This window comes from Lichenostomus cassidix, chromosome 2 (genome assembly GCF_008360975.1).
Source record: "Lichenostomus cassidix isolate B80296 chromosome 2, HeHo_3.0, whole genome shotgun sequence".
In the NCBI taxonomy this organism is placed as follows: domain Eukaryota; kingdom Metazoa; phylum Chordata; class Aves; order Passeriformes; family Meliphagidae; genus Lichenostomus; species Lichenostomus cassidix.
Genome location: NC_139482.1, coordinates 17,103,765 through 17,127,560, shown reverse-complemented (window position 1 = coordinate 17,127,560; position 23,796 = coordinate 17,103,765). Strand labels below are relative to the sequence as shown.

At 40.5% G+C, this 23,796-nt stretch overlaps 1 protein-coding gene across 10 annotated transcripts in view; it reads left to right on the top strand.

Moving 5' to 3' along the window:
• The window catches only part of KIAA1217 (KIAA1217 ortholog), a 354,324-nt gene that overhangs the window by 239,689 nt on the left and 90,839 nt on the right, over positions 1-23,796 (top strand). For 6 of the 10 annotated variants that reach the window (XM_085050500.1, XM_085050498.1, XM_085050499.1 and 3 more), the window contains one exon: positions 20,724-20,919. In XM_085050500.1, coding sequence (XP_084906626.1) covers positions 20,724-20,919 — 196 coding nt within the window. Of the gene's footprint in view, positions 1-11,196; positions 11,278-12,120; positions 12,307-20,723; positions 20,920-23,796 lie in introns of those variants that run through there. The other 4 variants (XM_085050506.1, XM_085050505.1, XM_085050510.1 and 1 more) reach the window with 3 other exon arrangements.

Sequence of the window (23,796 nt, the reverse complement as noted above, 5' to 3'; positions counted from 1 at the left end):
GATTTTGGGAAGAAGCCTAAACTATTAATTATAAAATCAACAAACAGTCCCTCAGTTCACCTCCCGAAGGGGTCTGTGGAATCATCAATTTCTTGAATTACACCACTGTATCAGAAGAGACATCTAGGTATTGCTGCTACTGGGTTCTTTTGTTATGCCCTACTTTCTTCTGTTAGAGCTCTGGCAGAAAGATATATGACATAAAATTACTTATTAATAGCTCTGAACAATAAAATTATTATTTCTTTTCAGAATTCAGTGTTCCTTCAGAAAAATGAAGTATAATCTTACTCCTTTCAGCAATGTTGTACAACTTGCACCCTTGCCTTCCTGGACCCTATTGAAATTACTGGCTATTTACTCAGTTCCTGAGATAAACAGAACTGAAAGCTCAGTCAATGCATGTCAGGGCAGATATGATCATCCACAAGATTCTTTTTTTCCACTTGGCTTTCTTACGCTACCTAACCTTCAGTGAACTCCCTGCAACATCTGCTTTCACAGAATTCTCCTTAATCCACCTTCATTGTCAGACTGGGTTTTCTGTTTGATTTTTAGAAATAGAGAAATAATGATACTTCTGGTAATTTCAATAACTAGAGAAAAATGACTGAGGATGGGAACTCATTTAAGAGGGTTAAAGGCATAACAAGGTAACAGTCAATGTGAATAGAAGTCTTGAATCTGTTAATGTCTTCATAAGAACTTAGTATTTCCTTCTGAGTTCATCAAATCAGAGTACCTCTTCAGTTTTGAATTACTTTAGCCCAGAACCTTCAGGTTCAAAAAAAAAAAAAAAGTTTCTCAGACTCTCTTCACAGCAAACAAATACAAATAAAAGATCCCATAGTATGGAATGTTTGTCACACAATTATTACCTCCTAAATAAACCATCCTTTCTGAGTGGATGAGAATAAGAACTATGTTTTTTAGCTAGTCAGCCTGGATATTATTCCTGGGGAAAATTATGCCTGTCATCAATTTATGTTGTGAATAGCATGTTGAATAGAATAGCACTGCTGAGTGTATCTCAGGGTCATGATTCCTCTCAATCAGAATTGATACAAGTGCAAGCAAGAAGATAATGTCTTGAGGACACTGAAGGGAAAATACGCAGCTCTGCAGTGTACACTTAGATGCTGTAGACCCAACCATCAGAGAGTTTTCCTTGCTAACAATTGCATCAGAGAATAGAAGGCCTTGGTGTTTGTAAAAAGACAATATACTTTTCACTGCTGTTTGGAGAAAAATGCTGTATTTCTATTAAAAAAAAAAAATAGGCAAGTGAAGGATGAGGAACAGAAACAAAAAAAAAAGTAGGTATTGCTCCATGGCCAAAATAGAAATTATTTCCTAGTTTCCAAGATAACACCAAGACAGAGCAGGCAAAAGCTACAATGGAGTATCTGTATAGTATATGAACACATTTATTTTCACAAGATTAGGCACCTTCACCCATGTTCAGACACATCTAAAAGGACCACTGCCAGTATATTTTGCTTTGTGGGTCTTACAGAATCACCTGTTGGCAAGTGAATTGTTCTCAGAAAATTCCTGCAAGAACAATGCATTAGAGCCCATTCTTTCTTCACTTTGAATCTTTCAAACCTGTTTTTGAGACTTAAAGACACGTAAACTGTAGTAAAACACATTCCATGAGCTTCTATGGAGTCAGGATTCCTTTTGTGTGCATACCTGTAACTCATGAGACATGTGCTGTCAATAGGATCAGTAACCAAGCAAATGGATAATCTCAATTACAAACCTACATTATGTTCTGGCTACAGTATTCACTGGGTAGTGGAGGCTGTGTCATGTAATTAGAAAAAACAGACAGTTTTTTTCAAATATTTGTGTATACCTTTTTTTGTTTGAACAGATAACATTTTCTTTTGCTGAATTTAGGAGAGGGAAGGCGCTGAAGGATATGAGGTCATGGAATATTCACAAAAGAGCAGAAGAAGCTATGTACTGCTCATCTGGTTTTGTCTACTAAAGCTTACTTCATTTCAAAGTTTTAAGATTTTATTTGGTAAATTTTCAGCAGCTCTAAGGATACTGTGTTCTAAAACGTGCATATGTGCTAAAAGAAAACTAAATCATGAGAGAGAAAATTCAAATGTACATACTCCTGTCACTGCACCTCCTTCTGATAGGCAGAAAATATATCTATTGGCTCATACAAAATCACTGAATGGTTTGGGTTGGAAGGAACCTTAAAGATCATCTAGTTCCAACCCTCCTGCCATGGGCAGAGACACCTTCAATAGAGTAGGCTGCTCAGAACTCCATCCAGCCTGGCCTTGAAGACCTTCAGGGATATTAGGCTTGCTTTCTCCTAATTTTTGATACTTTATCATTTAAGAGTGATGCCAGCACTGTAGCTACAAAGGTTTTCAGTGAAAAAAAGATGTTAAAATGTAAAGATCCCAACTTGGGAAATGTTTAAACATTTGAAGGGAAGATACACACAGTACAAGTAAACAAGATTTTAGAAAGACATCTCTCTTTATAGCACATAAGAATACAGAACTGCACATTCCTTTCTGCATGAATGTGTTATATCCCCTCCCCCAGGCTGTCCTCGGGAAAAAAACCCTAAACTCTATTGCAATTATTATCCGCTGGCGAGGGGCCTGGCCCCTTACAAGTTGGAAACCATTTCATATGCTGTAGATTCTTTACAGTTTTAAAGCCCTGTGTTGGCTTGTGAACAATGATGACATCAACTCTTGAAATCCAGCTCTAGCTTTGTTCCCTTTTCTGTAAGGTTTATAAAGCCAGTAGCATTTGGTTTTGCTCCCAAATAGGATATATTTTAAATGACATGTCTGATTAATGAGCTGGTGTTATGGTTTGTTTATTATGGGGTTTACATTGTATTGCTTAAGTGTGAGAAGATAATTTTAAGAAGAAAGTTTTGCAGTACATAATAAAACGTAGTGTAATAAGGACTTCTGAACAATATACAGTATTTGACTATCTATATATAAATCTGAAAATTAAATTAAAATGTAAATATCCTTATCAATGAAAACTGAAAGTGTTGCTTTGCAATAGTGATGTCACAATAATTTTCCACAGCCTAAAGTTGGCCGGAGTTAATTAGCCCCTAGCACCATAGCAATGATATCTGATTGTATCAAAACCAGGAATTACTTGGGACTTTGCAGAATCTGTCTGTTTGTGTATAACATTGTATGTACTTCATATTTATCTATCTCACTTATATGAGATAACTGATATTATGAGTTAATAAGACTGACTTATTCTCCTGGATTCCACTCTAATTACTCTACACCTATTCAAGTGTAAGCTGGTGTATGCTGCTCAAAGACATTTCTGAGCTCATAGTTCTCTTGTAATTGTGTAGATGACAAGTATGTGTTTAAGAAAGGGTGGAAGGTAATAAATTCAGTTAATAATAAAACAGGTGGGCTTTTTATGTTTGATGTTGTAGTTCAAAGTTTCACGTGTTTTAGGGGAAAACTGAGGAGGCTCTGCTTAGCAAAACCTCCCTACTGTGCTAAGACAGTGATCCTTACAAGAGGTTAAGAGCAAACTTAATGTGGTGTACAAATGTAATACTTCTCTGTTGCAGTTTTCCCTGCAGTGTGCTGGAAACTGTTCACAAGTTAATTATTGCAGAAGCCATGTAAGCTAAAAAGGTACTGTGAGCTCTGTTGTAGATGGTGGGCCAAGGACAGGAAAAGCGGTTTTGTGACTGAAATGGGAACTAAAGCTTGTTAACTCTCAGACCATAGAAAGCTATGATTGGACCAAATTTATTCACCCATTTCTCTGTGGTCAAGAGAATTCTGATTAAGTTTTAATACTTCAGTATATTGAGAAACAGTTTGTAAGAGAACACTTGCCAATGAGGTTGCCACCACAGTTCTCCAGTGATTTTTCTTACCCAGGTTACCCTCAGAGAATGTTCTCTAAATTGTTTCTGCTCTGCAACGTATTTTCTTAAAAGAAATTAGGAGCACTGAAGTACATATATGAAATATGTTTTGTTTTTTCATAAAAGCTGAGTAGAAAAGCAGGCTACTGGGTGCAGTCCCAGGCATCCTGGCACAGGCAGGTACTCTACTGCATGAACACTTTCCTAAAGTTGTCTAGGGCAGTAGTTAAAATTATGGTTCTTGGCTGAGACCTGCAGTTGCCATCAGTTGGAGCTGTGGGCTTTAAGCCAGTAGAAAAGCTGTCCTTTAAAGTTGTTTTGTCTTCTGGAGGTACACAGCAAAAAAGTGGAACAAAATGTGTGTACACATTTTTGTTTATACTGTCTTCTGAGTAAATACCATATAATTTGTTTTTTTCTTTTGGGGTGGGGGAGCAACTCCTGTAACCTAACCATTTTGAATAGGAAGTAATCCAAATTTTTACCACTTTGTGTAGTTTTGATAAGGTTTTAATGGCTGAGCAGATCATAGCCTAAAAAATTAGGTACCTTTAGTCAATATTAAAGGCCAAAATGAAGTCCAAAAGCAAAAACTTCTAAAACAAATATTACAGTTAAATCTGAGCAATGGAAGATGACAAGTCCAAGCATTTTTCTGCATTTCAGAGGATGTTGTTCTCAGTAGACCATCAGTTGTCATTGCATACACCATACTGTGCTTTTCAGCGATGGTTATTGTATGAATAACCAGGTCAGCCAGTTGTTTAAATAAAGTTGGGAGAAAAATACCACAGAAAAATGAGAGAGAAAACAGCTATGTTCTTTAAACATCACATTTTCTCTATTATTCTTACTTTTCAAAATACTGGAGACAGCTCATGAAAATCTTTCCCTTCTTAGGTCATCATTGTTTCTTAACTCCTATATAAAGAGTTATAATATTTTTTTGTTGTTTATCTTCAGCAATATATTGTGATTCCAAGAAGAGGTGATAGGAGAAAGGGAATGAATAATAGGAGATAGACTATAGGAAACAAAGATACTGCATTTGTCTAATTGTCTCAATTTCTAATAGTGGGACAAATACAGAAAAATGGTAAACAATATTCTTGACATTTAGTAAAGTCTCATCTCTGAATCCATTTTAAAATTGTTGGATATCTCAGATATTACACGTTAGTGGCTGAAAATCTCTAATTGAAGCACTAACTGAAAACTGGTCTGTTTCATGCAAATCCTACCAGAATTAGTAGGAGGCAAAGGGAGGTACCTCCTTGTAAACTCATAAGCCTCATTAGGCAACCAACTCTGAGATCTTCAGCCAGTGTTTTTTCAGTTTTCCATGTCTGTACAATGCAGCCTTTTCACATACAGAGTTTTGCATCACAAAGGAGTGATTCAAGTTCAGGTTTCACGGATTCAAACCAGGTTTGGATTACCTTAGAGAAATTAAGACCAATCATATTTTCTTCAGCCTGCACCAACCAGTCTGGGTTTCCACACTGCAATGCACAGTGACACTTAAATTCTGTAGTGGGGCACAGACAAATCATAAACACAGGACTAATGTCTTTTATGTATTGTCTTGGTTACTTTCATGTGAAATGTGGAAAGAGTCTGATAAGCGCCCACCCCTGTAGGTGCTACAGCCCAATGACAACCAAACTTCATGCCTAACTTCATTAATAAAAATAGTCGCATGGACTTCTTATATGATTATTCCTAATTACGTGCTTAATTATATAGTTAAAGTGTAAAGCCAAGACTGAAATATACAATAACCTGCAGGTTCTTGCTTAAAAAGCGCTAGACTTACAAGTCATCTAAGGAGAACAAGAAGCTGTATTTTCCTTTGACACTGCATGTGAACTGGAGTACAGATACAATACTTTACTCATGTTGAGACAATGCAAAAATAAGGTTTCAACACAGCATCTCCACATGGGTGGAGAGACAGGAAAAAGGGGGAGGCTATGTGACCCTGGAGAACTTCCGAACCTCTTGAATACCAGACTGTTTTTTACTTTAAAGGTGTAACTATTTAAAATCTCTTAAAAAGTATAATTTGGACTATGATCTGAATTCCCTTGAAATTTTTTTGTCTAGTTCTGGGTGTTTGCTTTTAACATTTACTATATATTATATATGAAATTATATAAAATAATATCTTAGCTTTAATCCTCACGAAAATTAAACACAAGGTTTTAGTTACTATTTTACAAGAACAGTGAGGAAGATGAAATCAACAATTAAGAGAAGACCCCTCTCTTTTGTTGTTGTTGTTTGGAGACCAAACCCAAAACAGTTTGCCTGGTTAACAACATTTTCAGTCGTAACGTTGAATGAGTTTGAGCTAAAGAACGTATGCAGTTTGAGAGAGATGTAGATGTAGAGTGTGCTGGGAAACGTAAATCTTGAAACATAAGAAGTCCTAATGTTTTGTGCAGACCTCTTCCTTTGCTATCTCTCTGAGGGCATTCCTGGTTTGAATTCCGCTAGTCTTTTTGTTTCCATGCTTCCTTTTGAACCGTTTGTCACTGGCCATCACCATGTGTGTCAACCCCCACCCTCAGCTGTTCAAGTGCTGTCCTGCAGATCGCCTGCAGTTGATCCTGTACATTGACTGTGTTTTCACGTCATAAAAGACTTCACCCTTTCCCTTCCTTGGCAGATACTTGTGTGCTTAACATTTCTGTTGGAAGAACCTCTTTGGCCTGATCCCAACTGAGCTACTATACTGACCTTTTCCCATCCCAGCATTGTTGAGAATCCCCATTTTCTCACATCCTCCCCACAAAACCATTACGGCCAGGAAATAGGCAGTTGATCCTCATTTCCTTCCTTCAGTTTCAAGCTGTTTAAGAGGACTTATGAGTCAGCATCTCATTTAGTTGTATATCATCATCTACATACTCATCTCAAGCCCTTTGTGTTCTCATTATCATTTCCCTGCAGCTTCAGCTGATTGCATGTCTCTGCAGGATTTCACCCAGAGACTGTAAACCTAAAGAACGCTAATTGTCATCATAATGTCCTGGGGTCCTGGCTTAACCCCCCTTTGCTTCATTCTGTACTCCTGCATTTCCCTGATTTTAGCCACTTTTTTTCTCAACAAGAGTGTCATCTTCCTGGGTGACCCATGATAAATGTAATGTGTTTGATGTATTCTGCTTTTGTAAGGACCTCCCTTTTGAAATCCATCAGAAGCATAAATCACAGGCATATTACACTGACTGAAAAAAAAGGGGAAAGCTTAACATGCTCCTCTTTCGTAGCACTGCCAGTGAAAAGCACTTTGGCTTGTATGTCACTGCCAGCCAGAACAGCAGTGCTGCATTCCTGCGGAGGGAGCACATTGTGCTCCTAACACCCTTCTGTGACATTATTTCAGACTGACTCAGGGGGACAGATGTCTCCTACTAAATCATCAACACAAATGTCTCAAGCATCTGCGTTTTCCTCTGGAGACTTAGAATTTCAGTGTTCAACAGGCCTGATCCTGCTTAAAACGGTGAATGCATTCCTTTGATCTACTTAGTAAGCAGATCCCACAAGGCAGACTTGCAGTTCATTCACCCTTGTTTTGAGGGCTCTGGGATAATGACTAATACAGTCAGTCAGCCCCAAGGTATTAATCCTTGTCCTCCCTAAGCTGCTGTGTATTCCTTTGGGCACTACCTTACAAGTGGTATTCACCAGACTTTGCTTATGTCTTTGTTTGATGACATTCAGCACATTCCTGGCAACTTTGCTTTCCTCCTATGACTCTTGCTTTCTACACCTTTTTCCAGGGCCACCACTTGCTCCATTTAGGTTTAAAGTTCAAAAGCAACATGTTTTGTAGCTGTTTTCTTTGTCTCTGGTACTTCTCTCATTACAATGATGTCTGGCTCCCAAAATCAGTTTTTCTCCATGTAATGCCCCTTACAGCTCATACCTGCCAGCAGTGACACTCTGCAGCTGTTCCTTAGCTGTGAGTTGTGTCCCAGCCCAGGCTTCCACTCTCCTTGGCCTCTAGTGTTTTCCACCTTTTTCCAGAGGGAACTACTTCTGCTCTTTTGCTGATGTTTTATGTATTATTTTTATTTGTCTACCTGCCTGTATTAATCTGTTTCTTTGCATGCCAGTCCAACATGTACAAGCGCTGGTGCCTCTTGTATTCTAACTATTTGCTTTCACAACTCATAAAAACTGAACACTAGTTTCAACAGGAGCCTCTGTGCTCTGACAGCATTGGGTAACAGAAAGTGGAAATCCTTGTCATTTTTTCATCTCACTGGGATGTGACAAGCCCACCTTTCACAGGTTTTCCTTGCGCTGTTCGAGGGGGTCAGGTAATGTTAATTCAAGCCAGCTAAGGATCTGCACTCATATATGAGAAAGAAGTCACAGGCTCTGTACAAGTCCATTTAGGCATGGGATCCTATCTGCTGGCCAGCAGAGGTTGCTCAGAGCACGTTAATTGAGTGTTCTGCACTACAATTCTTTATTTCTTAGTAAGTCAATTCCAGGTTTTTCTAATCTTCTGTGGGATTTGCGCCAACATCCTGTTTGTCCCCTCATGCTGTTTGTTTTGATGCCTCATCTTTCTGGAACAATGACAGAGTTGGTGAGGGAAGCAGAAGACAGGAGATTGTCCCGGGAGCCTGTCCCTGGGCAGGGAGAGATTGCAGCCAGCCCTTGCTGCATTTGGAAATTGCAGTTCTCTCCTTGAATTAATTTCCCATCATTGTGAACTATATATATATCCATATGCATGCCAATAGATGGAAGAAAATCATATTCCTCTACAATCTTGAAGTAAAGGAAAAAATAGATCATTATTGTTTTCCATCGTTAAATACCCCTGAGGTTAGTGGAGTGCTGATGAAGGCATCAGTGTGGTGGTGAGTTTGGATAGAAATGCAGACAGTTAAGAAATATTTTGGAAAGTTCCAAAGGAAGCCATGCTTCAGGTTTGGATTCAGACCCAAATGTCTTCAAGTTTCATTCATAATAAGGTCTTTACGTGGGCTGCAGTCATGGTCTTAATTATATTTCTCCCATACTGGCATGTCTGGATCTTCTTTAGGAGATCTGAAGTTTGCTACATAGCACCATAGAGGCCTTGTGCTCTCCTTGTGCTACCTTATGCAGGAGTTAAAGAAGCCTCCTGCTGGACTGCTCTTGTGGTTCTGGATTTTGGAGGCGTTTCCCTGCAAGACTGTTGTTTATTCAGAGAACATCAGCTCTTAATCTGGCAGCATATCCATATGGTTTCAAATCAATTCCTGCAGGATGAGGGAGAGACTTCTGGATCTAAGGTGGACTAATTTAATGTATTTTAACTGCAAATCTTCATTTATCTACTTGCATTGAAATTAAAATAAGTACTGTGTTATGATGAGAGGAGGGGGAGAGTTAGGGATAGAGGCAACATTTTCTCTGGATTGAGGGTGGGAAGTGTTGCAGGTTTCCTCAAGCATCCTCATTTCCTTACCCACCCTTAGCACACAAGTGATGTTTGCCTTCCTTTGGGACTGGGGAAGTCCAGAGCAAAGTGACACAGTTTTAATTCTTCATGAGGTGACAAGGTGTGAGGAAACAAAGTAGCTCAAGTTGATCCTATGCAATCGTTTGAGGAAGGGTGACTTGTACACTTTTAATGCTGCCATTGGGCAGAGTAATGTTCTTTCTGAAGTGTGGTCTTGATGTGTGGTCATCTTGTGTAAGGATGCCTGAATGCCAAGCAAACATGCAGCATGACTTTTTTCCCCTGGAATTCTTGTGTGTTTGGCATTGAGGAGGGACTTGGTCCTTACAAAATCCTTTTAAAAATTTGTTTAAACAGAATAGTTTAATAAAAGCCAAGGAGGATTTCTCAGGTTTGCACATGTGGGGTGGTAACATTGTAAAAACAGTAAAAACCCCAATACAGTTTCAGTATTACCGAGACATTAGCAACAGACTGTTTTGTCTTTGTGGTTTGGAACTGGAATTTTTCCAGTTGTTGCCGGAAGGCTACATTTAATTTGTACTGTGTTTGCATAAATAGCTTATTTGTAAAAATCACATTTTACTTGAACAATTCTAAATGATGCAGTTATCACAGGGAGAAAAATGATCTATTGTTCTCTTTAAAATAAAGTGGTACTGCCCTTCCAAAGTATCCAATGGGCAAAAGCATGAAAAATCATACCATACTGAGAAGTTGCTTATCTCATTCTCAGAATCAGCTCTCACATGCTCATATCCTCTGGGTTTGTAAAATTCAAAAGATTTTTTGAATTACTCTCTTAATTGTGATGTTGGCATTATAATTACTCGCTAAATAAGATTCTTTAACAATGACGTCCTTGTTGCCAAAGCAGTTGCATTTCTTTGCCTTGTATGAATAGCTGCATGTTCTGAACTGGGAAGCAGCAGTTGTCGTGGGATCCTGACTGTTGAAGGAGGAATCGATTGCTTAGAGAAGGATTTTTAGAGCACTCTACAAAAACCTCTCTTACCTCCACCCACAGCCAAATAAAGGTTAAAGAAAATACAGGACCTCCACCTCTGTGAACTCAAACAGCAGTAGGCAATTTCTCCTCCAATTAGCATCTCATTCATGTGTTGGAGGGAAAAAATCGTTGGGTTTTTTTGGCCCTTAAACCTCTTTTAGCAAATTCTCACATTGTGTGGGGTTTAAGATCAGACGTAGAACAGTAAAGAAACTGATTGGAGAAGAATTTTTTAATCATACCATGGTTTCTCTTATTCTTTTTTAAGTTGTGGTTAATCATGAGTTAGACAGTATTTTTAAGTTCTGCTTGAAGGATTCCGTGTCTCTGTAGTAAGTGTGAAACAAACTCAAGAGTGTAATGACTGCTGCTAACTCCAGCCAAGAGTTGTATCATTTCTCAGGAAGAATGCTTTGTTATTTCTTGTCATTTATGGTTTATATACATACATATATGGGTCTGTATGGCTCAACTTTCAGCCATTAACTCTTATATTAGAAGAACAGTCTTTGTTTCTTTGACATACAACTACATGTAGCACAACTGAACTGAGTCCAGCAAGAGTTCTGAGAATATTGCATATTAAGTATTGACAGAGCATATTGTTCCCTGCCACATGTGCATTTCCTTCGTTATTTTTCATTATCTCTTCTCTCTTCTCTTCTCTTCTCTTCTCTTCTCTTCTCTTCTTCAATATACTTTCAGTATGTACAGGTTATTATTTTTTAATTTCTATAGTTCTCCTTTTTCTTTTCCTTTTAACAATTATCTCTCCCCCTCCCCTTCTTTTCTCTCTTTGATCCACAGGTTTTGCAGTGCATGTTGGTCTCCCTTCATTCAGAACTTGACATTCAAAGGTACATGATGAAAATTGAATCCTCTCAGAGAGTTAGTACTGTACTTTATTTTTTCTGCACTCTGCTGTGAATTGAGTTTGTTACCCTTTAATTGTGTGTGTCTTGCTTTACAACTAGAGTTCTGAAATAAATCTGAATCTGCATGCTTTGTCTCTCTGTATTTCACAGCAATGAAGTATTACACATATAGATTAACTGCATATGGGACTGTGATGCATGTACGTCCTTTGACCATTTTAGTTCTGACTTGTCCTTTAATGGCATGATAGACATGAGATTCTTGTATTACATGCTCTGAAATCCACTAAAATTCAGTGTGAGTTTCCTAAAGAAGTAAGTGCTCCCTAAATGCTGTCCCAGTTCTAGCTTTATATTTCTATTTATACATAATTCAAACTGGCTTAGGTAGTAGAAGTCTTGCTGCAAAGTTAAGGACAGCTCTGTGGGCAGAGCAGTAAATAGTTTTGTGTTGAACACGCAACAAAGCTTAGTTCTGCCACTGCAGAATTATCTTACTTGCACCCTGTGCAGCTCCGAAGTCACCTGTATCTCACCTTTCATCCTGTTGAGCTTCTTCTCCATTTCTAAATGGCTTGAAACGCCATACAAAATGGATGTTTACTATAGCTAGACTTTTTTCCCCCCAGGGACATGCCTTGTAGATACACATGTAAAAAAGTGCCTCTGCATGGTTTCTACCACAGTCTAGAGCGCAATCAGAAAAGCACCAAGATAAAAACATGAGAACACGTGGTGGGAGCAAGGAGGGAGGCCTCGGAGCAGGCAGAGTGCACAGCGGCTCATTTGGACCTGATTTGTGCTTCCACTCTCAGGAGTTAATTAGGGAATAAACATGCCGACCACAGGGGAGGGTGGGCGAGGCAGAGGTGTGGAGAGCAGTGAGGTTTCTACCTCCCTTGCCAAGGAGATAGCCTCGAGGGAGGGAAAAAGAAGCAAAAGAGCAAGGTGACAAGTTGGGAGGCACGAGCAGAGAAGCTTCTACAGTCTCTCTCCGGCAGCAGCCCTTTAACTCTCCCAGGTGCCAGAACAGCACGCTCTAGTAAGTGCTTCATCACATGTTTACTTCCACGAGTGGAGGCTAAAAATAAGTCGGTGCCGTGGGTGTGCTGCCGCCGGAGGTTGCGCCGCTCTGCAGGGCGGCTGTGGATTGTTCTCGCTGGGGACTGGCAGCCCCATCCTGCCCGCAGAGCTCGCTCCTTCTCCCCGGCCCTCACCTCCATGGGCCTTTCCTTCGGTTGTTTTTAAAATCGCATGTAAATTCCGAGCTCCTTCGTAGCTTGTAGAAACACCGAAAAACAGGTTTTTCCAGGACCGCTGCAGTGTGTTCCTTTGCTTTGGGAAACAGACACCACAGAAACAGACCCTCCTCCTGTTTTCCTTGGGGACATGTGTGGGAGAACAGGGATGGGTAAATAATCTTGAATCAGAACTCACTATCCCCTAGGTACATTTAGGCATCTGGTATATATTCTCTCTCCCCCCTTAGTTTTTGCATGTGGTTTTAAGCATGTAAAGATCTTTCCCCTTTAATCAGCATAATGACAGTTTTTGTTTAAATCATCCCTTTTAATCTTCACAGTTCTCATGGCGATTTTGGGGATTGTGTAGGTAGGAGTTACCTCACCCGCTGCTGATGAAACGCAGCCATCTCCCGGATGGAACAAAGGGTCGTGCTGGGTTGTGAATACTTCACAGTAGAGTTTTTCAGGAGGGAAAAGAAAAATAGCTTCCAACTGAAACTGCCATAAGGTTTTAATTAAGACAAATGTTGATGTCCAGGCTGGAATTTATGGATAACTTATTTAAACAAAGTAATAATAAACTGAAGCTGTGATGCAAGAATATGACAGAGACTGTGAAAGATGAAATTTTGCTCTGAGCAAAATTGATGGAGCCATAGATGCTTTTGCAGGGCAAAATAGTGAGGTGATCAGAGACTTTTAAAATTTGATTCTCATGTATAAATGAATTCTTCACATCAGAAAGGGTTAGAATAAAGCAGCGAGATAAATGGTTTTATTTTAAAATTAAAGATTTCTTTCATTAAGTATGACTTCTGCTTTTTCTTACTGGGTGACTTATAGTCTTCTCTATTGTTTTACTTCAGTTTCTACCCTAAAATCTCAGGCAGACATTTGTAGAAAGAGAAAACCTTGGATTTGGACAGAAACATACTGTGAAATATTTTTACACTTTAATGTGGATGGCTTGGGGTTTTCTGATATTACACGTATTCTGAAGAGATGCCACAGCATGTTGCATGTTTCAGTCTGGACTTGTCTGGACCAATTAAGCTGCTCTTAGACGGGCTGTTGAGTTCCTTAGGGCAGCATTTTCAAATGCAAGTTCCTGCAATTAAGCATTTGAATAAGAGGTCTGGCAGTGTAAGTGCTGAGCACCTACAGCTTTTATTGCTCCTAATGAATATCTTTACTATAAACACACAGCTTCCCTGAAAAACAGGTTTCAGTTTATCTAGATGCTTACAGTTTAAAAAAAGAGGTTTGAAACGGTTGCTTTATGTCAGTCATTTATAACAGAGTTTCATGAAAAACTTTTTCTGCTATCTGAGGATCAACCAGCTGAAGAGCAAGCCATGGTCTTGCCAAGGGGGAGCAGCCCGTGGATGTCCTGCTTGGTAATTCACAGCACTCAAGATTAAAAGAAATGGGTTTTGGCAGCTTGCCACAGCAGGGAGCATGCAGCTGGCCACCAACAGGAGTTAGCAAGGCTCGTGGGAAAACGTGCAGATTTTTAGGATGATTTGAATATCATTGCAACCTAAAAATATGGCAGATAAACTCTGTCACATCATTAGACATGGATTTTTCCCTCTAGGTGGAAGAAACTGGGGTCAGCATCAGTGAATACAGAGTGGTGATAAAGATCCTGTAATAAGCAGAGAGGAGTTCTGCCTTCAGATAAATTCACAAAATGGAGTAAAATGGCCACTCGTTGGAGCATCCTGTCCCTGTCACAGTGACAGGCTCCGGTAGTTCTTGGCTGTGACTGAGCATTAGTGGTGCTGATGACTGAGTTATCTTCCCCCTCCTTCACATTCCCAATGGGAAAGGAGAGGAATGCTTTCTTTTACCTTTCTTGGAAAAGTTCTTCTGGGTCTGTTTCCTCCCTTTCTCAGAGCATGAGAAGATCTGCACCGGGGCAGTACCTCGGGTTCACAGTACACTGAATTCAGTGCTTTGCTCAATGGCTGCACGGCAGGTGGCCAGGGCAGGGCTCTGTGACTTGTGCTGTGCTGGCATCACTCCTGTGAGTGTGGTGAGCTCAGGCTTCCCTCAGCACTGCCGGCGGCAGGAGGAGGCTGATGGTGCTGCAGACAAGGGCGACCTGGGCAGCATCCAGTGCACAGCATGCCTCAAAGCCAAGGAGGCTCCAGGCAAGTGGGGTACCTTGGTTCAGTGCTAGGGGTGGTGGGCAACCATGGCTCAGGCATGGCTCAGGCATGGCTCAGGCATAAGACTCTCCTTATCAAGGAGGAAAGAATTCTGGCCCATTCATACCATGGAAATCAATCTTGTCACCAAACTGAGATGCTTGTGAGAAAGAACTGGCTTTGTAACTCGTTGCTGTTGATTCAACAGAAAGCAGTGAAAAGTTGGAGTTTGGAATAGAGACATAAAACCAGAGACATAAGCTAGACCATGAGCAGGCATCAGGGAGGAGCATAACTAACACCTGATCTGGCAGGTGGGCAGTTGCCCTCGCAGTCTCTTCAGCTTGGAGAACAGAGATGCTCTCGTTCCTGCTCCTGGCATGGTACCATTTCCAGCTGATAGCGTCTGAAATAAAAATGCCATAGATTTTTACGTCTCATAGTTGTGAAAAAGCACACAGAAAACAGTGAGCTTGTCATGAGAGGTGGTTTAATGTTGCATTCAGCTGCTGAATCATCTCCTCACCCCCAGTTCCCCCTGTTAGACAGAATATCCAGATACATCCATTGCACAGAGGTAATACGAACTTTAGTTTGTATAGACAGGCATTTAACTTTTCTGGAAAGTGCTGCGGAAAATGCTTAAAAACACGATGATATGGGTAGTATTCACTTTCTGTTCAACAGTAATGTGTCACTAATAGCATGTCCAGACAAGTAAAACCGTGTTGTTGCATTAATATGGAAACCCAGAGACTCTTTATCTGTGGAAAAAGCAGATCCGTCCTTCAGACAATGATAATTTGGAGCTGACACAAATGTGATGAAGTATTCTTGTTGCAGTAGTAAGAATTCATGTGCTGTGGCAATACTTTAGAGTTAATAAACTCATCATAAATGACACACAGCCTGTTTATATGGATATTTGCAGTCTGTTACATATCCTGTATCCATTTTTGGCACAAGTCACAGGACAAATAGCTTACTTGAAGGTCAAGATGGGCAGGCTTCCATTTTTTCTCTCTATTTGAAATGACAAGAAGACTCTTAAATATGTTTGTGTGTGGGTGCCTATGTTCTTTCAGAGCATAGGATTGGAAAGAGATATTTTACTAGCTCTGTATTATTTGTTTGTGTCTTTGTTTACCATTTGTACAGTGCCAGTACTGCTAGCAACTTCCAAGATATGTAAGATTCTTCTCCTGAACAGATAATTCCTTTCAAGATAAAAGCTAAGGAAGTTCCTGCAGACAAGAAATAAAAACTGTGAATTAATCAAGAGATGAAATTAAATCTTTCTTCAGGTTATGCGATTTTTCTTCTTAGTTCTGTTTTGTCTATGGAAATGTGTGAAGCAGATTTTCAGGAGAAAGGAAAAGAAGGAAAAAAGGTTTCTGTTACATAGATTAGTATAAAAAAAACTGGAAATGAGCACAGAAGAACAGTATGAAGAGCAGAAACATAAAACTGAGTAGAACAAAAGCGTGAGAGAATTAGTGTGGACAAATGTGAGCAGAGGACCAGAGGCTGAGGCATGCAGAGAGCTTGATGAAAATCTCTGGTGCTTCGTGACTGCCCATTACATTGGCATCTCTCCAGTAATGCACTTTTCCTTAATCAGGTGCCTTCAGATTTCTTTCCTAATTATTTGCAATTTTACTGCATTTAAAGTCTTGCATTTTTTTCTTTCTTTTTTCTGAGTCAGTGAGAGGACTAAAGCAGATCATTGAAAGTGCATTCTTTTGACAAGCTGTAGCAGACAGCAGCAGATCAGCCATGAGGCATGATTAACTACAGTTTTAATCCTGTGTCAAGTCCCAAGAGTAATTGAAAGATACTGGATCTTCTGTAATTGCTAGCCCCATGTATACCCTGAAAAGGTTATGAGGATCTATATCCTTGTAAATAAAATAGTATATCCTAAGTAAGAGTCATTACAAAGCACTGAGTAATTACATGTAAGTTTTCACCAGTTTTGTCCATCCTTACTTTGGCCTTTCTTATGAGCTTCTAACCCAGAACTAGCACAGACAACATCTTTTATCAGAGAAGTCCTTATGGAGGGTCAGCTCTACTCAGCTGGCTGAAAGATGAACCCTATTGCACAAACACGCAGGGGGTTCCTCCTAACATAGAGCTTAGGGGGAAAGACCAGGGCTGACTGAGGAAATGTAACCTAGCTGGTCTTGGCACAGGGGGGAGAGAGACCTGCTGCCTACTTCTGAACCTCCTTCTGTTTTCTGGCATTTATCCCCGAGGTGGCTTAGAGAGTGCCGATATTTCCTTGGGTTTGTCTGCTTCTGTGGAGTACCTATTTACACATTTTAATTTTGAATAATGCTATTCCTTAGTAGGCATGTCTTGAGTTTTTTCTCTGTTAGATGTGGTGGGGTTTCTTGCTACAGCACCATCCTGACTCACATAGCAGCAGTCTAGACTGGAGTTGGGTACTGTTTGGTCCTGAAACGTGGACTGTTGGGGTGAACATTTATTTTGTGAATGCTTGTACTGTGTGCTAGTGCCTGAAAAGTCCTTAAAATGACACTTTCTGAAGTATTGTTTTAAGCATTTTGATATTAGTGAACATTCAGTGGAAAAAAACTTATTATTTATTTGCTGTTTGTCTTATTTATCTTATTTGATATTAGAATCAACATCCTGAATAATTACTATAAGGATTGGATAATGCTGAAAGTTTCTGCACTGCTTCCTTCAACAATCTTTACAAGTCCTTGTAGCTACAGCTCTGTAAATGTTGCTGGTTCCCTCCCCACTTCATGGGTGGGTTTTCCAAAGAAGTCATACCTAGAAATCCACTTGATTATTAAATAGCATCAAGCATAGTGTTCATTGCCAATAATAAAAATGCTTTCCTATCAAATGCATATTCATATCTCTCAGTTACTTAAATACCCACTGTTGTTGCTGAGTTTCAGATTTTTTTTAGAATCTGTTTAAAATTCACAATCCTGAAATGCAATGTTTACAGGAGTTCAGCATGACAAACAGCTTGAAGCCTTTCATAAACTATGTGTATATATTTGGTGGATCTTTTTTATAGCTTGCATTGGCCTTATGTTTGTGTCACTCCACTTGCTAGAGTGGAACTCCTATGGATTTGAACTGGTGGATTAAGACTCTGCTTTGTATCTGAGCAGAATCCATGATTTGCTTCTGGCTTGCTTCAGAAAGCTGCAGTATTGATGGTGAGAAATGAGGGCTGCCAAAAAAGGGTGTTTTTTAGTGTGGTGGCTTGACCCTGGCTGAACATGAGCTGCCCACCAAGCCACTCTATCCCCCCTCCCCAGCTGGAGTGCAGGGGAGGAAATAGCATGGAAAAAAGTCATGGGTTCAGATACATGCCGTTTAATAAAGAAAAAGCAAAGACCACATACAGAAGCAAAAGTAAACAAGTATTCTCTATTTCACATCAGCAGGTGATGTCCAGCCACTTCCCAGAAAGTAAGGTTTCAGGCTCCAGTACATGTAGCAGTTGTTCAACAGGACAAATGTAGTAACAAATGGTCCCTTTCCTCCTCCTTTTTCTGAGCTTTTATTGCTGAGCAGGCATCAAATGGTATGGAATATTCCTTTGGTCAGTTTGGGTCAGCCCTTCTGACTATGTCCTCTACCAAGATCTTGCCTACCCACAGCCTCCTGGGTGAGTGGGGGAGTCTTGGAGAGAGCCTTTATGCTGTACCTGCCCTGCTCAACAGTAGCCAGAATACTGGTGTGTTGTGAACACCTTTCTGGCCCCCATTACAAAGTACAGCACTATGAGGGTTGCTATGGAGAAAATTGTCTCAGCTAGACCCAATAGATTTAGCTACAATAATGATGTCATGGTCATCTGTGGGGATCTGGAATGCTGTATCTTAGGTCCTGTGGCATTTGCCCAGGGACAGCCAAAGAAACACTGTGTCACTGAGGTTGGCTCCATCTGTGCATTGACAGGACATGCTGGGCAACTGCTCAGCTAAATCTGGCTGTTGATTTTGGTAATGAAGTGTCTCCTTACTGCTGGAATATACATCTGTTCGTATGTGTCAATGAACAATATACATGCAGGTCTCAAATGACATTTGGGGATTATTTGATTGTAAATTAAAAAGAAAAAAATAAACAAAAGCAAAGCAAAATAAGCTTGATCCATATTTTCATATTATCAGTGTATATTTTCTTAAAGAAACAAAAGCAATCTGCTTCCCTACGAACTCTTAAGGTTGATTTTGTTGCCTTTTTTTTTTTAATCTTGTTTTACTTTTAGTCATGGTTTTCTAGAAAGTGAGAATTATATGTCTTCTAGCTCCCTGTTAATGGATGTATACAGATAAGTTTTTAATCAGTACAAGGAATTACAGAGCTGTAATATCTTGGCTTGGTAGTAGTTCCGTAATATGCCTGTGTAAACAAAATACTTCAGCAGTGATGGTTCATGAGCCATTTTAGAAAGTTCCGTTAAGAAGTACTGACTTATCAAATTCTTTTCTGTGTTTGCAGGTCACTTGTCACCTCTGTAACTTTTCCGGCACAAGTCCCTGTATTTACAATGTGCAGACTAGTGCTCACCATGTCAGAGGCACTTCAAAGCATACTTTAGAACAAATGTTGTTAGCTTTAAGTCCTGCATAAAATTCAGTGCTCTTGAACAATTTCATTGCAGGACATTGGATAGTACTTACTATTTTAATATTAGCATTTTAAAAGTGAGAGATTCTGGAGGATTTTCTTTCTTGTGAGGTGTGTCTAATCATTGTAGTTTGTGAGCAACTGCACAACTTGATAACAACAGCCCTCTATAGCCAGCTAATGAAAATGTAATAAAAGTTGAAGTTCTTCATACATTCAAAGTCACATTAGGAATATTATGTGATGCATGCTATTACTGAAATGAGCTCTCTTCATTTCACTTGAAAAACCACTGAAAGAAACTGATGTCAGCAAGATTAGTTACCTTAGCTTTTCAGAAAGAAGCATAATCTTTTTTGGATCTTGACAGCATCTTCAAACCTAGAGTTGAAGTTGATTTTGATACAGGGGATTTTTAATGTAATAGCATCTGACCTTAAATGATAGGGGAGAGAAAAACACGTAAGTTTAATGACTTCTTGTGCCTGATGCTGATTATAGATGTCTGTAAAGTTTGTATTTACACACTGGGTTTGGAACCAAGTAAGCTTGCCTTGCTTTGAATTTCTGCTTTGTATGTTCCCATTTGTTGTGATATGGTTTGACTGAGAGAGACCAGGATATTATTCTTCCAGAGTAATAGTACATGTGGTTGTGAGGGTATTTCACTACACAGTATTGAGTATGCTTCTTAAAGCAAACCCTTTCTGTAGAAAGGGCTTATGATGTCACATACAGTTTGCAAAAATGTTCAGGACATTTTATTTCCTATTGAGTGTGCTTTTATTAGGCAGATGCTACAGTGAACGGTTGGTAGAAGTGCATAAATGAAACCATGTCTCTCCCCTGCTGGAAGAGTTGGGTTTTTTCCCAGCGACTGTGTTTAGCAATTTACTAGTATGATTTCCCAGTAAAAGTCTTAGTTAATTTTGTCAGTTAATGAAGACAGTTCTGATTTATGCTGGTGCAACAAAAAATAAAGTAATTGTTTGTGATTTCTAGGAATGTTGGATGGCTATTTTGGCTTTGCTGCATGACTTGGACCTTGTATAGGTGGCACAGCAGAAGATACTGAACTTGATAGCTTTACAACTCCATTACCGTATTGCTTTTCACGGGATTTTTCTTAGCTGACTTGTTAACGTTAGATTGTGTGTGTGTGTGGACAAGGAGAAGCACATTACTGTACATCTCCTCGGCACACGTCTTATCCTCAGGGCCTTGTTAGCAACAGAATTTGCAATGTGGATGTACAACCATAAAAACTGCAGCAGAATATCCAAGGACACTGTTTTCCTAAATAATCTACACAGGAGTGACCTTCAGCATACCAGTATTTGAAGATGTTTGGACTCCTTCCTTCTTCTCTTTGATTTGTTTTCCTCCCACACTCTGGTTTCAGTAGACTAATAATGAAATATTCTGTTTTGCAGACAAGAAGCCCAAAGCCGTCCCAGAGCCCACTGCACAATTTGGGTGACCAGACAGAGCACCTCTCTGAAGCATTTGCTGATTCCTTAGAGGCCATGTCCGAGGGGGGTTCTCCAACCCCCTTTTCGAGGGGCAGCCGCACGCGGGCAAGTCTTCCCGTTGTGCGGTCAGCAAACCAAACAAAGGAAAGATCACTGGGTAAGATCCTGCTTCAGTCCTTCTCTGTTCTGTGTTCAGTCTGTGTTTTCCATTTGTGGATTTAAAACAGTCTTTAAATAGTTCGGGGTTAAAAAAGTAAAGACTTTGGTAGCACATTATGCTTCATGTCAGGCTGTTCTTTGGAAATTAACGTGGTGTGGGTTACCAAGTAACTTGGGGGAATGGTGAAACTATTTTCATAAGATCTGAAAGTGCGATGGGAGCATAGTAGACATGCAAGGAGAGAGATGCAGGCCCTGACATGAAATGCTGAGTAATGATTAAAACCCAATATTGAAAACAAACTTTTTGCTGAGCGTGCACAGTATGTTTACAATGAACTTAATACAAGATTCTACCCTCATTGTCTGACACATGTTTTCACTATGTCATCTCTTCAAAGCCAGACTTAGTTGAAAGAGACCTAGAGATATTATTGGCTTAGTAATCCATCTTACTGAAAAGGTTTGGTGTTTGCATGGTGGTATGCAAATGCAGGCTGCAGATTTGAATGGATATACTGATGGAGATGCCCTTTATTTTGGGGCAGTGCCCTTCCGTCTGCCCAGTGACACGAGTGATGTGTCAGCCCAGGTGAACAGCTCTGCTTCCTGAGTTCTTCCCATGTCTCAGGGTCGAATTTAGCCCAGCTGTGAACCAGAGCTCCTTTTGTGATGGTGAATTTTGTCTCAGAGACTCTGTGCTCAGCTGATGGATGGTAGGAGTAAAGGCTGTTCTTTTGAGGGAAGACACCAGAGGGCAGTTAAAGCATTATGGGAAGGCACCTAACTCATGTGCAGATTGCTGAGGAAGGCAGGTTTTGCTCATAGGTAATAAACTGAAATGCTGCTTTCCTGTAGGCTCATCTCCCAATATAGAGAGTGACATAAATCGAAGGCTGGGCTGTAAATCTTGCCATGCTTATAAGCTTGTCACGGTGGTTTACTCGTCCCTCAATAATCTAAGACAGTTTCTGTCAAGACAATTACGATATCTGACAAACACAACAAATGTGAAGAAAATAAGGCTGGAAAGACTCCATGCTTCTCCCAGAGCTGGCAAGTGAAGAGCAGTGGGTCTGGAAACAAGGGGCTGTTCCCTGTCTATGTCAGCTCACAAAGTGGTGGCCTCTGCTGGGCCACCAATATGTTGGGCTTTTGGGGGAGAAATTTGTAAGACTTCAATCTGGATAAGACTTTTTGATTTTGAGGTGTTTTTAAGAGCACATATATATGTTTAATATGCATGCAGAGGATTAACCTCTGCCTCTAACTGGCTACTGGCTAGGTCATCCTCAGTATGTCTTACTTCATCCTTGGATTTTCTGGAAAACTTGTATTTGCTTCAGTGTGATGTTAGTTGGCTGAGCCTTTGTAGGTCACTGTGCAACTCACAGCCCCACTGTGTGTGCTGGGGACCCCAGAGCTGATGCAGCACTGTAGGTGGGATCTCACCAGAGCAGAAGAATCCCCTCCCTGGCCCTGCTGCCCACAGTGCTCTGGATGCAGCCCAGGACACCTTTGGCGTTCTGGGCCCATGGCTGGGTCATGTTCAGCCTCTCACCCACCAGCACCCCCCAAGCCCTTCTTGGCAGGGCTGCCCTCAATCTGTCCATCCCCCAGGCTGTGCTGATCCTTGGGGTTGCCCTGACTCAGGGCACCTTGCACTTGGTCTTGTGAAACCTCATGAGATTCCCACATGCCCACTTCTTGAGCTTGTGCAGATCCCTCTGGATGACATCCTGTTCCTCAAGCATGTCAAAAGTGCCACACAGCTTGGTGTCATCTGCACATTTGCTGAGGATGCACTCAACCCCTTCATCTGTGTCACGTACGAAGGCATTAAGTAACACTGGTCCCAATACAGACCCCAAGGGGCACCACTTGTCACTGATGTCCATTGGGACTCTGAGCCGTTGACCACTACCCTCTGGATGTGACTGTCCAACCACTTTCTTATCCATCTAACAGTCCACTCATCAAAGCCATCTCTCTCAAATTTAGAGAGAAGGATGTTGTGGGGACCATGTCAAAGGCTTTACAGAAGTCCACATGAAGGGCACTTGTAGCCCTTCCCTTGTCCACTGATGTAGAAACGCATCATAGAAGGCTGCTGCGTTGGTCAGACAGGACTTGTCCTTGGTGAAGCTGTGTTGGCTGTGCTGTCCATGTGCCACACACATGTGTGGATGTATGATCCTTCCCCCAAGTGTTCTCAGCCTCAAGGTATCTTCAGTTTAGGGATTTCCTGGTTATGGTTCCTGCCTGTATAATAACCATCAGGAGATGTCTCTTCCAGGTATTTGTTCACCTTTGATCCCATGTAAATTTTTCACATCCGCAGCAGTGCATCTGTGACTTTGGCAGCAAGTTGGTTGGTTTATTGCCCAACCATTGCTTTCCCGTTGTGCTTTGGTTTGTATTTGTTTATTGGCTCTAAGTTATGCCCCTTAGTCCTTGTGTTGGAAGTGACAGCAAACATCAGATCGCTATCTGCTTCCCCCAGGCCCTATCTGATTTCTTTGGCCTGTCATTTCCCTCAGGTCATCTCTTCTCCAGGCTGAGAAGTGCTGCTATAACCACTTGTTCCTCATCCAGAAACCATCCTGGACATTTGATTATCATTGTTGCCCTTCTTTGCACTTTTTGCAGTTCAATAGTATCTTTGCTAAGATGAGAGGACCGTAAGTTCACTGTTGAGTAGCTTATTCCTAAACCCTTTTTTTAGCGTCTTTTCATGTACTGAAATCTGTTATCCAGGTCCTAATAGAGGACAGGCACATGAAGAGATACTGTTTATTTAATGGCCAGGATTTCAGACCCTGCAAGGCACCCTGTCTTTCATGTACCAGAGACAAGGCCCCAGCTTACCCCATCA